The sequence below is a fragment of the Lathyrus oleraceus genome, chromosome 1 (assembly GCF_024323335.1).
Source record: "Lathyrus oleraceus cultivar Zhongwan6 chromosome 1, CAAS_Psat_ZW6_1.0, whole genome shotgun sequence".
In the NCBI taxonomy this organism is placed as follows: domain Eukaryota; kingdom Viridiplantae; phylum Streptophyta; class Magnoliopsida; order Fabales; family Fabaceae; genus Lathyrus; species Lathyrus oleraceus.
Genome location: NC_066579.1, coordinates 121163956 through 121180021, shown reverse-complemented (window position 1 = coordinate 121180021; position 16066 = coordinate 121163956). Strand labels below are relative to the sequence as shown.

Sequence of the window (16066 nt, the reverse complement as noted above, 5' to 3'; positions counted from 1 at the left end):
AGATAGGGGCTCCTGCTTTAACCCCTTCCACCGGAGCTGCATCCTTGATCTGAACTGACTCAAAGGCCTGACAGAGAGTCTCATGAATTTCACCTTCTACCTCTACGTACTTGAAGGTAGACAGGTTACTTACCAGTATGTCCTCCTCACCACAGACGGTGACAATTCTTCCATTGACTGGGAACTTGATCTTCTGATGCAGTGTTGAGGAGACTGCCCCAGCATTGTGGATCCAAGGACAACCCAGAAGGCAACTGTACGAGGGACTGATATCCATCACATAGAATACGGTGTTGAAGGTTTGTGATCCAATCTGAATTGGCAATTCTACCTCTCCAAACACCGACCTCTTAGAACCATCGAAGGCTCTCACCATGAGATCGGAAGGTTTCAAGATCAAACCTTCTACTTCTAACCTTGACAGGGCTCTCTTGGGTAGCACATTGAGAGAGGAACCTGTATCCACCAGAACATGAGATAACACGGTGTCTTTGCATTCCATTGAGATATGCAAAGCTTTGTTATGGTTGCGTCCAGCTGGTGTTAAGTCAGAATCAGTAAAACCCAACCCGTTGCTTGCATGAACATTTGCAATGATCCCTTCTAGTTGGTTTACTGAGATCTCCTGAGGCACATATGCAGCATTAAGGACCTTCAGAAGTGCCTCCCTGTGTGCCTCTGAACATAATAGGAGTGAGAGAATGGATATCTTAGACGGCGTCTGAATCAACTGATCGACTACTTTGTAGTCGCTTTTCTTTATAATTCTTAAGAGCTCGTCCACATCATTCGAGAAAGTAGGCTCTGAGCCAGTCCGGGGTGCAGAAGTGCCCTCATTTACAACTTGCTTGCCTTTGGCCTTAACCGCGGCATCAGTGCTCTCAGCTTGGGTAACGGGTGGCGAGAATAGTCTGCCACTCCTGGTGAATCGCCCGATTCCACCAACATTGTCCACTGCGGGACCTTCAACTTCGAGTTCAGACTTTTGACCCTCTTCTACCTTCAAAGGTCGTTCCACCCCATGATCGTGTGTGTATACACTCCCCCCATAATGCCAAGGAATGGCCCTATCGCTTGTGAAAGGTAAAGGACCAGGGGTTGTGATTGTCATAGCGGCCGGTCGCACTGGTGGCACTGGTTGCGCTTCTGGCACACTGATCTGATTAGTCGGGTAAAAGATGGTGATAGTAGCGACATCATAGTCATACTCAGGAATCTCTTTCATTGAAACAAAAACATCCAGAACACCGAAATCAAGTTCAGTTACATCAAAATCAGACACATTGTTTGGTATATCAGCAACAACATTTGAAAAATTAAATACATCAATGGGAAATACACAATCAGCAGGAACAACATCTGTGAATTCTTCAACAGCATCTTCAAACACCTCTTCAACTACCCCTTCAGCAAACTCTTTGACAGACAAGTCTTCAACTTGGAGGATACCATTGTCAAGCAAGACCTGGATACCCTGCTGCAGCTTCAAGCAATCCTTACCCTGTGTAGCGCAATCCAAACAACCTTTCCCACAACCGGGGAAAACATCGGCCTTCAGCAAGCATTCCTTAATTTCCAACAACGGAGTCTTCAACTTCAACACATCCTTAACGGACTTGGCTTCTTCTTCCAGCATATTCACGTTTGCACCACCGTGCTGTGGCATGGGATTGTTGACGACATTAGGAGCCGGTGCAAGGTTGATAGCCTTTGAATCTATGAGGTCCTGAACTACGTGCTTAAAAGCTTTGCAGTTCTCAATATTGTGGCCAGGTGCCCCAGAGTGGAAACTACACCTAGCATTGGCATCGTAACCCACCGGAAGTCTACCAACCGGAGGAGCCAGAGTGCGTAACTGCACAAGTTGTAGCTGTTGAAGACTAGCAAGCAGTTGAGCGCACGACATTGGAAGAGTGTCGAAACGCCGGTCCATCATTCTCTGCCTCTGTTGATAGGCGGGTCTGTTACCTAGTTGTTGTTGTTGTTGATACTGAGCTTGCTGACGTTGTGGTTGTTGTTGTTGTAGTGGTGCTGCAGCCGGGATAGTCACAGCTGCAACATACGGTCGCTGATGATAGTTTTGAAAATTATTCCTCCTGTTTTGATATGAAGACACAGAATTCACACCCCCTTCCCTCTGCTTCTGTCCTCCCATAAATGGCTTCTTTACTCCTGATGAAGATCCACCTCCATTGTGGCTCTTGTAGGTCTTCAGGTAATTCTCTACCCTTTCTCCGGTAGAGACCACATCAGACAAGTTGGAGGCATTGCACCCCACCAGACGCTCCAGGTAAGGTCCAGGCAACGTATTCATGAACATGTTGGCCATTTCCTTTTCCAACATGGGAGGTTGAACACGGGAAGCTGTCTCCCTCCAGCGTTGAGCGTATTCCCTGAAGCACTCATTGCTTTTAAGAGACAGGTTCTGGAGTTGAGTTCTGTCCGGGGCCATGTCTGCATTATACTGGTATTGCTTCACAAAAGCTTCCGCCAAATCCCTCCAGCAACGGATATGGGCTCTATCCAACCTCATGTACCATTCCAGGGATGCCCCAGCTAGGCTGTCCTGGAAGAAGTACATAAGTAGCTTCTCGTCATCAGAGTATACAACCATCTTTCGGAAGTAGGCTTGCACATGGGTCTTCGGGCAAGAGCTACCATTGTACTTGTCAAAGATTGGGACTTTGAACTTCGGTGGGACCCTCACGCCTGGGACCAATCCCAAGTCAGAAACATCTACCCCCAGAGGGTTTTGTCCTTCTACCGCCTTCAGCCTCTCCTCTAATCTCCTGAACATGGGATCCATACCATGGCCCAAACCAAAGTCTTCTGGCAGCAAGAACTGATCATCTTGATCATCGTGAATGGGTTGTTGATCGTGGTTGTTATGTGGGATCGGGACAGGCCCCGGTCCACTAACCTCTGCAATTGAAGGATCAGTCACGACCTCTGGTTGAGTAGTTGCAGGATTCCTTTGTATCATTTGTATAATCTCTTGCTATCCTTGCGCTACTCCCTGAACCACATCCATGAATTGGTTCATGCGGACCCTCATCTCAGCAAGTTCTGCTTGTAGACTTTCCATTGCTTTCTGCTGGTTTCTGCGGGTTCCGTACCGGTGAATTCCTGAATCAGCTATCCTGCTAGTGGAACACCAAATAATATGAGAACACCGCAGCGACACCTGTTATGCAAGAATATGCAAATGAATATGTTAATGCAATGACATATTTATCACTTCCAAAAAGGTATTCTACCCCCTTGATTCCGGTCTCACGAGAAGATCGAGCCATAGATAAACTTCGGAGATCAAGATGCAATAGAGAGAAGGTCTTCATACAAATAAATTCAAAGAGAATGGCCTTAGCCAATAGTACATCAAAAGAGGATTTCCACAACAAGCCTGTGGATCATCGCTACACAGCAATAAAGCGATAAGTAAAAGGAAGAACAAAAATCAGGACTCAGCCTCCTGTGTACAAACCATAAGGACTGCTCCTCACTTCAGCCAGTAATGCTATCGTGTCAGGATGATCTGGGAATTCTATCAAACGCCGGATAAGCAGATTCCTTCGGTGAATAACTCCATCCAACTCGTTGATGTGCTCTCTGTAGTAATTCCCATCATCTTCTATGAATACCTCTTCAAGTCTGGATTTCTTCAAACCTGCCAACACCTTAAGTTCTTCAATCTGTCCTCGAGCCTCATTGAGTTGATCGGTGATGTAACCATTGGTAGAACGGGCGCACAGAAGCTCATTGTTATTCTCCTTCAGCAAAGTCTTCAATTTCTCCATCTGACCAGTCAGTTTGGTCACCATCTCCTCCTCCTTTTCCTTCCGAGAAGTTGAAAATGCACCCCATCGCTCTTGCCACCCTGCCAATTTACCATGAGCATCCATTAATTGTTGCTTGACTCGCTTCAACTCAGAACTGGATGATCCCAAGGCCTTGTCTGTCTTCCTGAAGAAGTCCACCTCCACAGCTAATTTCCTTTCTGCTTCCCCTTGCAATTTGACGGCTTCCCCCTTCTGATATTCTGCCTCATGGAATTGATGCATATAGTCTTGCAACTTCACACTTAACTCCGAGTTTTCAATTTGAAGCTCCTCCATGGCTTTCTTCAATTTGTCATACTCCTCTCGGCTTACCATTGTTGACTGCTCAGGAGTAGGTGGATACAAAGGTTCTTCAATAGGAAACGGCAGACCAAACTCTTCGATTCTTCCTTGAAGCCATTCTCCATACTGAGGGTAAGTTCTACAATCTCCTTTTCCAAGCACAGTTCTTCCTCTCTTGATCACCTTGAGCCAGGCCTCAGCTGCCTTACGGGATATAGTCAAATCAGGCGAAGAATGGAAAAACAAAGATTCTTCCACATCCTTTTCCAAAGGCGGAGTTCTTAAAGCATATCCAAACTGTCTGACTGCTAGAGAAGGATTATAGTTGATTCCTCCTCTTCTTCCTACCAACGGTACATTTGGGAAGTTCCCACAACTGTGAATAATATCCGCCCTAAGCAAGCTCCGGTCGGACCACCAAGAAATATCTTCAGCTCTCAACCCCATCAATCTCTTCGACCAACTCAACGAGTCCTCGACATCAACGAACGCTCCTGATTTGGGTAGGTGAGAACTGAACCACTTATAAAACAAAGGCGCACAACAATTCAACAATCCTCCTTTTCTATTTTCATTCTTGTGGTGCACCGAATGAAAGAAATCTCCTAGCAAGGTCGGCACTGGATTCCCCAACACGAAGAGGCGTATTGCGTCCATATCCATAAATTTGGCAACATTAGGGAACAGGACAATCCCATACACACAAAGAGCCAACACAGCATTGAAACCCCTCTGGTCACCATCTTCAAGTTTCTTCTTTGCTTCTCCCAGTAAGAAACTCAAATGAAAACCACTGACTCCTCCCTTCTGACACATATTAGCCTTCAAGACTGATTTCCCCAAATATGTGGCCGAAGCAACCATGCTGAGATCGGGCAGAAACTCAGAACTGTAGAACAACAACTGTGACTTGATAGGAACTCTGAGAAAACTGGCAATCTCCTCCAAAGTAGGGACCAAAATATAATCCGGGAATGTGAAACACCTCAATGGAGGGTCATAGAACTGCAGTAGTGTAAAGAGAGCATCGTGTTGATCTTTGGAGAGAACCGTGACGAAGCTTAGAATCAAACCGTAATCCTTCCGGAATCCTTCTAGAGAATCGTGATCCATTAACTTCATCAGTTGTTGAATAGGCTCCAAACAAACCACTGGAAACTTGTAAGCGACGTGTCTCTTTCTGCCAATATCCATCTCAGGAGAACCAGAAAACCCCGACCGGAATCAAGAAGAATATGTAAACCCCCTAGAAATGGATAAACATGTGTTAAATGATATGAATGCAAAATGATGTGATGCAATGCATTGACATGGAAATCGAGATTGCTGTATTTGCTTGAGCATCTGTCGGGTTGCACTGTCTGAAGAGAAACCCACTGAGGAATATAATACAAGACCAAAACTCTGCTCCAGAAAACCGGGTTGGTTGGAGGTTAAGGTTCCCTGAATTTAGCCCGCCCCTCACTGGTAGGTTCTAAGAACAGAAGTTTGTCAGCTTTAGCCCTTCAGTCGAGAATAATACGTTTACCACTGAAGGTTTGGCATTATTACGGGATAAAAGACCTCTGCTGACTCCCCTCAACAGGATATCCTAAAGAAAGTTCCCAGTCTCGGGGTCCTCGGATTGAGCAGCGAGAATGTGCCCACCAGAGCTAACATAAACGCGTCTCGGAGGAGAGGCCTCGACTGAGTTCTCGGGAAATGGTCACCAGAGTCTACAATTTCTAAAGGAACGTTTGTCGTTATGGAACACCCATAGGACAAAACATATCCAAAGAAACCTCGTCTGGGTGTGGGTCTTCATGAACGACTTAACATAACAACATGCCACGCAAGCCTCATGACTACCCACTCTAAAACCTATATGTACGCTCAAGCCTGGGTAGTGGGCTTATCTCTCATAAAACATCCCACCCCAACAAACAAACAACCCACGGAACCCACAGATACAACAAACATATGTACATGAATGCAATAAGATAAAGCAGGTAAATGCGGAAAGTAAACGACTGTACAAAAGCATAAACACCCAACAAACAAGAAATCTACAAAAGCTAGGAGGGACTCGCTTAGGGAAACCGGGTCCCCAGCAGAGTCGCCAGCTGTCGCAACCTGAAAAATACAGGGGTGCGAAAAAAACAACCGGCGAAAGAAAAAGATGACAGGAGAGTCGCCACCGTGCGTTATTCATCCCAAAGGAGGGAAAGGAAATGCTCGAAGTAAACCTGAAAAAGGAAAGGAAAAGACAAGGTCTCGCAACCAAATCTTGGGTTCGGGAGTCGATTATGCGAAGGGAAGGTATTAGCACCCCTACGCATCCGTAGTACTCTACGGGATCCACTCTTGTTGTTTCTTGTCTAAAGGGTGTGTGTTTATCTAATGTATTATTTACTAAAAGAAAAAGGGTCAAAGAAAATGACTCGCACGGATGTCGCATCCATTGCATACGTATCTCATCTGAATATGAGAATCAGAGTCTTCGTAGCTCGGGTACCTATGGGTTAAAGAGATGTGTGCTCGCTAAGACATCGCGTCTTATGCCTACATATCTCATCGGGAATGAGAATCAGAGCATAATGTAGTTCGGCTAACTACAGGAACAAGGGTCTCGATTGCAACTAGGGCAAGAGAAAAAGAAAGTCTCGATCGCAACGAGGGCGAAAACAAACAAGGATTAGTTGTTAGTTGTTAGTCAAACTCGGCAAGACATCGCATCTTGTGCCTACGTATCTCATCTGAACATGAGAATCAGAGTTGCCGTAGTTCGGCTACATAGGGATTGCCATCTGAACATGGACTTACAAAGGAGGACACTAGTTGTGTCAAAGAAGAGTGGGCAATGTGTTCACGTCCTAGCAGTAGGTGTCGCAACTCGCTGAATCGAGTCTTAGGCAGTTACCTCCTTGCAATAGGATGGATTGACATGCCACAAGATCGGAGACGCACGGAAGGTCTAAAAGAAATGGGGAAGTTCTGCCCTAGAGTTGTCATGCAATATGTACTTAAGTGTTTAGGATTTACAAATCTACATTCGGAAAAGCGTCATTTATCTCTACTCAACAATCGTGGCCGAAACATTGTTTTGTATCTCTTAAGGCAATATATTTTTCATTTTAAAAGGTTTTTGATTGATCGCACGGCGGCGAGGAAAAAGAGTTTGATTGGTTGGATGTGCTTTGAGTGATGGCGAGAACTAGGATTGGCGAGATATACATCTCGAATCCTAGCCTCAGGAGTGCATGGTATACACCATGTTCCATTTCCATCTTTATTTGCAAAAGTGTTTAATAGAGAATTAAGTGTTTTGAATTTGATTGAGAAAGGGTTTGGAGAAACCGCATTGACAATTTTAGACGATGGCGAGAGCTAAGATTGGCGAGATATACATCTCGAATCCTAGTCTCAGGAGTGCATGGTATACACCATGTTCCATTTCCACCTTTATTGAAAAAGTGTTAAATAAGAATTAGGTATTTTGAGTTTTGTTGTGAAAATGACTTGACCTAGATCAAGTATTGATGGACGTTTGAGAAAGATTTGAATGAGTGTTTGAGAGAGCAAAGTGGATAAATTGGATGATGGCGAGAGCTAGGATTGGCGAGATATACATCTCGAATCCTAGTCTCAGGAGTGCGTGGTATACACCACGTTCCACTTCCATCTTTATTGAAAAAGTCTTGACTATGAATTAATATTTTTTGAGTTTTTATTAGAGAAAATGGCTTGACATTGAATCAAGCATTTGATGAAAGTCTGAAAGAAAAGGAATAGAATAGGAGGGCGAAATGAATTGATTTGTTTATTGAGAAAATACTCGACGTTGGATCGAGTCATATTTTTGTATTTTTTCAGAAATGGTGGATTTTACTCTTGGGTTAGTGTCTAAAACAAATAGAGAAATAAAACAATACAACATTATATACACATTGGGGAAGTGGGGTACATTTTGTCAAATGGGGATTCAAAGTCATGAAATAATTAGATCAGGCCCAAACAACAAATGATGCGAAATATGAGTGTAAGTGCAAGAGAACCGGCTCATTGTAAGAAAGCCCAAGAGTAAGCTATGTGAGGTTGATGGCGATGCTTAAAAAGCAATCGACTTACAAAGGTGTGGAAAATGGGCTCGATATTAAATCGAGAAAAATATGATTTTTATAGTTTAAAAATGGTTTTGAATGAATGATGAAATTAAAAGACAACAAATCTATGTTATGATAATGAAACTATGAAAATAATAAAGCATAAACATAACAAAAAATGTTAAAAGAAATAAAATACTAAAAGAAAATAAAATGCTAAAAGAAAATGCTACATATGAGTATTGAACCCACCCTACTCAAGACTATGATACTACCCTTCTCCACCAGACCACTCATGACTAGTTATTATTTTGATGCTACTTTGGATAAATAAACTAAAATGGATTAAAAATCAGAATTAAAATAAAAAACTAATAAAAAAAAGAAAACTGTTGGACTAACCTAATTAAACCCAACCGCTTGGCTGTTGGGTTCTAGAGGCTAGTGAGATTGGGAATCAAAAACATAAGTTAATGTAGTATATTAAATGAAAACATTAATAAATGAAAATCTAGAAAGTTTTATCATAAAAAGACTTAATGGTTTCCCTGTTTATCCTTATTTAAAAATAAATTAAAAAAAGAAAAAGGAAAAGGAAACAGAGTAGCAGCTTCATCGCCCTCGTTCTCCCCATCTGCTTCACAAAAAAAACCTCAATGAAATCTCTCTCCGCTCTCGAAAACGCTCATCAACACTCACAATCTCACTCACACCAAACCTCACATTTCTCTCAATCTCACGATCGCTCTTACCTAAGTCATCGTCCCTCAATCAAAGCGTGAAAGGATAAAGAAAATTGGACAGGGTGGCTCACCTTCGACGGTGACGGCGAGCTCAGGTAGTCCTTGAATCTTCAAATACTGGTTTCTTGCTTCGATTTTGGGATTAGGGTTTGTGAGGTATCTTTTTCGCCGTTCTCTTCTCTCAAAAAAATTTCCGTCGTTAATTCCTCTTCTCCCTCCACTGATTCGTTTTCTATTTATGCTTTACAAATTAGGGTTTCAATTGGTGTCTTTGGTATTCCAGAAGAGTAACTCTGCAAAGCACTTTGGATGTTCAGAAATTGGATTGACCTCTTTGATGCTAGGTTCGAAAATGGTAATCTGAACCTTCGTACTTTCTTGCTCTGATTTTGTCTCAATGCCCATTTGGGCATTCTTTGAAATTTCAACTGACTTGGTAATTACTTTGTGTTTTTTCCTTTTTTACCGTAGTGAAGATTCTCTTGTAACCTTGAGGTTGTGGATGCTGCATTTGAGGATGAGGATGAACATGAAGCTCGACATATGCCTGCTGGTATTGATTCTGGTCCAGGGTATTTGCTGCAAGTTGTTTCACGTTTTGACTTGGCTCAGGTTGCAAGCTTACTCCATCTTGGTGTGTTTTTGTACAGGTACTCGAAGGAACTTCTCATGTGAAACGTTTACAGGTACAGGCCTTTGCAACCTGAGTCTTTGACTGTGTGTTTTGGTGTATCACGGTTTTCCATTGATTATGATGTAGCAGTGTTAACTGATGCAAATTGTTGGCAATGTTGCAGGATCGGTGCCGACTACAACGCTCAATTGCGTACTGGTTTGAGGCAGCTAACGTCATAACAAATGGTAAGCTTCCGAAAGCAGTTTCGGTTTTGATCACTGCTCTGGTTTGATGCCTATTCCATCATGGGCGAATTCCATCGGTAAGCCGGCAAATTAATGCATTTCCTTAAACTCGTTCTGTTTCCGCAGGTTCGGCGGTTCCCTGCAGAGTAGCTCTTGGTCATAGTCGAAATCATGCTCTCACACCAAGCTTCTTAACAACATCACCAACTGTGGAAATTTGAACATACAATGGGACTCGACCTTTCTACGGCATCTGTAATATGGCTAGTGGTATTGGAATCATTATCCATTTTCTTTAAATTATCATGCATACAGGATTTAGAGGTTGAGTGTGATTTTGTTAAGGATTGTTGCAGGGCCTGCTATCACTACCGTTATGACGTTTTGGGGCGATACAAGGCATAGTTCCAGTTCAAAGATGTTAAGTTCCCGCAAATTGGATACATGACAATGAGGCCATTAAAAAATATACATGCAAAACCCATGCCAGACACTTTGAAATGCCTTCGTGACACACTTCAAAACCCTAAAATCTCAGTACAACAATACTGACAAAAAATGTAAATATAACAAGGAAACCCACTCCAGCAGAATTACAACCAATGTTTTTCAATGACTGTGAAATTGGTAATGCTGGTAATGACATCTCAGGTGCACAGAATGATAGAGATGTAAATGAAGATGATGAGGGCCAGGGTGCAGCAATATTGTCACTTAAATCACATGTAAAACTAACACCAGATGAATTGTCAAATATCACATCTCCCGGCAAGCTTCGGAGTAGACATCCTGCATCTTGTACTCCAAATGCTTGTATGCTGAAATCTTTCAAATCGACATCACAAAGCTCATAAACATTTGTCATCACCCCACCTCCACGTAACATCGATCCAAATTGTGTTGCACATATTATAGCTTGTTTATTGGTAATTAATATTTTTTGTTGTGTCTCTGCAATATATGTATTTAATGAACTGCAGCAGGTAGGACTAGGAGCAGCTACATTCTTACATACAACAATTACATCTGAAGGCTCCTTAAAAGTCAAAGGACAAACTTTGTTGACTTTGCAGGCAGATAGTATCCGGAATGCTTTATTTGCAACCTCCGATGATAGTTGTTTGGAAAGATAAGAATAAACAACACCTTTGCAATCATTTAGATAATCAGTGTGATTCATTTCCCCAGCCATATTGTCATTATTTATCATCATTTGTCGGCCAGAAATCTGAAGCGCTGCATCCATAATTGCAGGCCGACAAACAGGTCCGCAACACTCTTTAAGTGGATCAACAGTTCTACAGGCCTCAACTAATTTACTTGTGTTTACTGTTCTTTCAAAAGTAGAATCATTCTTCACAGGGCATGACCCGCCTGTAAGATTAGATGATTTAATAGAACAAAGTGTGGGTATAGTGTGGCAAGGCGAACAAGGTTGATGGCATATGTTTATAATGGAGAATGGTGCTTATGATTACAGATTTAATACCAGTTGGATGGGTCAAAACCACAAGCCATGTAGTCATGATCAAGGTAAGCTTTATCCATTAGCTCATGCCTTTGGATGATGGAATATGATGATGCATCATTTCCTTGTTTCTGTTTGAGGTTTATGGCAATGTATCAACTGGTTTTGCAGGCTGTTGCTGCTACTTGGTGGCAAAATCATGGCTGCTGCAGAAATTTAATGACAGGATGTTATCCATGTGCAGTCACGACCAAACTCAAACATCCTTGGCCAATGCAAGTGCAATATCTAGTGTGGTTGTAATGCTTGGTTGTAGTAGTTGCAGGACCTTGCTTAGCAATGCAGAACCAATGGTTGGCCAAGCCAAAATGACAATTCAAGACAAGTTGCACATGAGGTTAACATAAGATAAGTTACTTGGCCAAGAAGATACAAAGTCAAACTCATCACACAAGACTCTTGGATGGTGAATCAAGGCTAAAATGGATTAGATTAGGTTTAAGAGGGTCAAAAATGGGAAGGTTAACTTTGGTCAAAGTTGACCAAAAAGTCAACTGTTGACTAAAGTCAACAAAATGGTCAAAATTCAATTTTCTTTGTAGTTTCTTTGTAAATGGACATTGAATAAATGGTTATGGTGAAATTTTAGGGTTTTTGGATTTTGGGTGACTTTGGTCAATGTTGACCAAAAAGTCAAATGTTGACCAAAGTCAACAATTGGTCAAAATTGTCAAGACTTGTACCTTTTTATGTAAAACCAAATGTGATGGTTTAGAATGATGTGAAATGAATTGAAATGGTTTGAAAAATGATTTGAAATTTGGTTTTACCATTGGTTTATTTTATGACTTGAATGCTTGACTTTGAAAAGAACATGACTTGACTGGTAGTATGTGTTAACAAGGCCATGAACTGAGGGCATAAGATTAGGATTTGAAAGGGATATTCATGAATCAAGTGGCATGATTGGCAATTGGCTTGTGACACAAGAAGGTTGGTTGTTTGGATGACCAAGACCATATGTGTATTAACAATCACATGAACAACATCATGACTTTGGACCAAGACCAATCCTCATATAAAACCAAAGTAAGGTCAGGCCAAGCATGCTAAACAAAAATAAAAACATAAAAAATTCAAGACCAAAATCGGGGTATGACACTATCGAACCGGAAAAGAATGATAAATTTCCTAAGAAAACTTACACGTTCTATGTTACAAAATATGACGAAATCTTCGATTTGTTAGTTAAGGATGGCCAAATGATAGTGCCTTCTGGTCCTAAAATGCCTCTTTTAGAACAAAGAAAGAAAAGAGGTTTATGTAAGTACCATAATTTTATGGGTCATAAAACGTCTCAATGTTTTCTTTTCATGGATCTTGTCCAAAATGTTATTCAGGAGGGAAGACTCAAATTCAAGAGAAACCCATGAGCTATATGAAGATTGAATTTGACCCTCTACAAGTAGTCGATGCTCACTACACAGAGCCAAATGATGTAAATATGGTCGAAGTTACTGATGAATTCAATGACACCATCAACATGGCCAAAGTTACTAAGGACTTTGTAAACAAGGTTGTCATGGTCAGGGTCTCTGAGTACCTCGACCAGGAGTTCCTCAATAATTTTGCTCAGGAGGCTGCTGAAAGCTTTGCCAACGGAACCACTCACGGTTTCGACCCTGGAGTCACTGAATATTTCAATTTGATGATGGTGACCAAAGAGACTGATGATAGTTTCATACAAATGGATAAGGTTGTTAGGGGCCTTTAAATGAAATTCCATAATTTGGGCATCATTGAAGATGTCAACATGGAGGTCAACATGATCGAAGTCTCGCAGGAAACCCCAATGGAAGTCGACGACGAGCGTTGACAAGAAGAATACAACAAATTGGCCTTCCCAAAAGAAGATGAGACTCTAATGAACTTCCTCCATAGATGCCAGAGGAAAAAATCAGAAGTCATGTTATGCCCTCAATGTAGTGTCGTGTTCGACAAAAAAGTGGTGCACAATCTTGAGGAAGTTAGGAAGGCAAAAGACAAATGGGATCAGATATCCCCTCAGGACCAACATGCTTTTGAGCCTAGAAGAGCTTTTGATCCAAGGAGGTATTTCGACCCAAGCAGAACTCTGGTGAAGCTTGATGGGACAAGACAAAGGGGTCATGCTGCCAAACCTATCTCTTTCAAACCCACTGCAGAGGCTTCCAACGGGAAATGGGTGAAGCCAACCGATGGCAGAAAGCGTGGCCAGGGAAAATGACAGAACTTCGAAGTAGACAGAGGTTCGTCGTTGGCCTACCGCAAAGAATTCCAGGCTTCCAGAAAAGCAGCCTACGTCTCTAAGAACTACAAAGGGAAGAATCCCATGACAGGTCCCAATGGAGAAGGGAACCGAGATGGAGGAAACGCAGAGGGAGGTTGGGGAAAAAGAAAACATTGAGTTCAGCACCAATGTGCCTTCCAGAAAGAAGGAGATAGAGGATTTAAGACTTGTCGAGAGGAAGCCTGCCACTCAAGCAGAGGTGGCCAAAGAAAAATATGATTGAGCGGTAGTGGAAGACAAAATGCTCATAGATGATTTCGACTTTAGGTCAAAACCTTTGCTGGATATCATAGTTGATATGGTATCAGTGTTGCCCAGAGAATTCGACCAGATAACTGAGGTCGAGGATACCGACAACATCACAGAAATGGAAATCGCCACTCAAACCAGTGTGCTATTACGTAATGAACAATGGTTGCGTGGAGGAACAAAATGCTTTCTTCGAGCGACCAGATGAGGCTATGAAGAGTCATCTCAAGACTCTTTTTATTACTGGGAAGGTCAAAGGCGTCCCAATTAATAAGATTTTGGTAGATTGCGGTGCAACGGTGAACATGATGACGTATCACATTTTGAAGAGAATAGGTAAATATGACACATACACCAAGCCCCATAACATGGTACTTTCCAACTATGAAAGAAAGGTGGGTACCACCCTCGGGGTAATCCAGGTCGACCTAACAGTGGGAACTGTCACCAGATCAATGATGTTCATGATTGTGGAGACAAAGGCCAACTATAACTTGCTACTTAGACGTGAATGGATATATGGAGTAGGAGTTATACCATCCTCCATGCACCAAAGAATCACCATCTGGAGGCCAGACAGTATTGTGGAGAATGTAGAAGCAGACCATGGCTACTTCAAGACTCCAATCAATCATGTTGACAGACTCCAGTTTGACAAACACTTTGCCAATATTGCTCCATGTGATCCGACCAGCTTTGCATTTACTCCAGACGATGATGCATACTACTCTTTATATCTACACCCCACCAATGGTTTTCAATAGGATCGTGAGGTGGTGGACAAAGATGACTTTGGGTACAGAGGAACGTCAAGAGTCGACCCAACCGGTTTAGGAAGCAAATTCGGTGATGATGACCGAGTTTGAAGCACTAAAAAGAATTTTGGCTTACATAGCCGAAAAAAACAGCAAGCGGCCTTGGAGGCTGAAGACAAACACATGGTTGTCGAAGCCAACAAGGAACTTCACCAAAGAGGTCCTGGTAAGGACTTTGATCCAGAACCACCTGATAAGGTTCAGGGTGAAGATCAAGGCCAAAGGCTTGACGCCATCTATGATGACGAGCCTTTGGGATTCGAGAAGGATCCGATGGAAACAAACATCAAGATGCTAGCTCAAGATCCACTTGAAGAAATCGAATTAGAAGAGGGGTTGACAAAAGGATAACTTGCATCATTGCCAATATCAGCTCTTAACTCAAAGTCGAAGTGATCCAACTGCTGAAGGAGTTTAAGGACTGTTTCGCGTGGGATTATGATGAGATGCCTAGTTTGAGCAGAGATATGGTTGAATTGAGGTTGCCAATCAAGCCTGGGAAGAAGGCCATTAAGCATAATCCAAGGCGATTCGCACCTGCAATTCACTCAAAGATCAAAGAGGAGGTCAAAAGGCTTCTTCGTTGTAAATTCATCCGTACGGCCAGGTATGTCGAATGGTTAGCAAATATTGTACATGTCATTAAGAAAAATGGTACTTTGAGGGTTTGCATAGATTTAGAGACTTAAATACTGTAACCCCAAAGGATGAATATTCAATTCCTGTGGCGGAGATGTTAGTCGATTCTGCCGCGAGCCATGAGTATCTCAGCATGCTTGATGGATATTTTGGATATAATCAGATATTCGTTACCGAAGAGGATGTCCCAAAAACAACGTTTTAATGCCCTGGAGCCTTAGGCATCTATGAATAGGTAGTGATGCCTTTTGGTCTGAAAAATGCTGGGGAAACATACCAAAGAGCAATGAATTAGATCTTCCATGATTTCATAGAGACTTTTATGCAAATTTACATTGATGATATTATTGTTAAGTCTGTTTTAGGGAAGAGCCATATAGACCATCTTCGACTATCTTTTGAAAGGATGAGAAGACATGGTCTGAAAATGAACCCTCTCAAATGTTCTTTTTATGTGTAGGTGGGAGATTTCTTAGGCTTTGTGGTCCACAAAAAATGAATCGAAATAAACCAGAATAAGACTAAGGCCATAATAGAGGCGAAAGCGCCATCAACTAAGAAGGAATTGCAATCACTGTTAGGCAAGATCAATTTCTTGAGGAGATTCATCTCGCACCTCAGTGGAAAAATGTAAGCCTTCTCACCTCTTCTTCGAATCAACAAGGAAGGATTCGAATTGGGGTAAGCTCAGCAAGAAGCTTTCGATAAAATCAAAGAATACCCGAGTCATCCGCCAATTCTGACACCGCCTTGTAGGAA

The 16066-nt window shown here is 42.2% G+C and overlaps 1 protein-coding gene across 1 annotated transcript; it reads right to left on the bottom strand.

The window, feature by feature from the left end:
* Positions 1 to 10254: 10254 nt before the first annotated feature.
* On the bottom strand, positions 10255 to 11325 carry LOC127094979 (uncharacterized GPI-anchored protein At1g61900). The gene is made up of 2 exons (XM_051033737.1): positions 11316 to 11325; positions 10255 to 11274 (listed from the first exon to the last, which is right to left on the bottom strand). Exons 1-2 carry the CDS (start codon positions 11323 to 11325, stop codon positions 10334 to 10336), a joined length of 951 nt encoding a protein of 316 aa, XP_050889694.1. The 3' UTR covers positions 10255 to 10333.
* Between the last annotated feature and the right edge of the window lie 4741 nt (positions 11326 to 16066).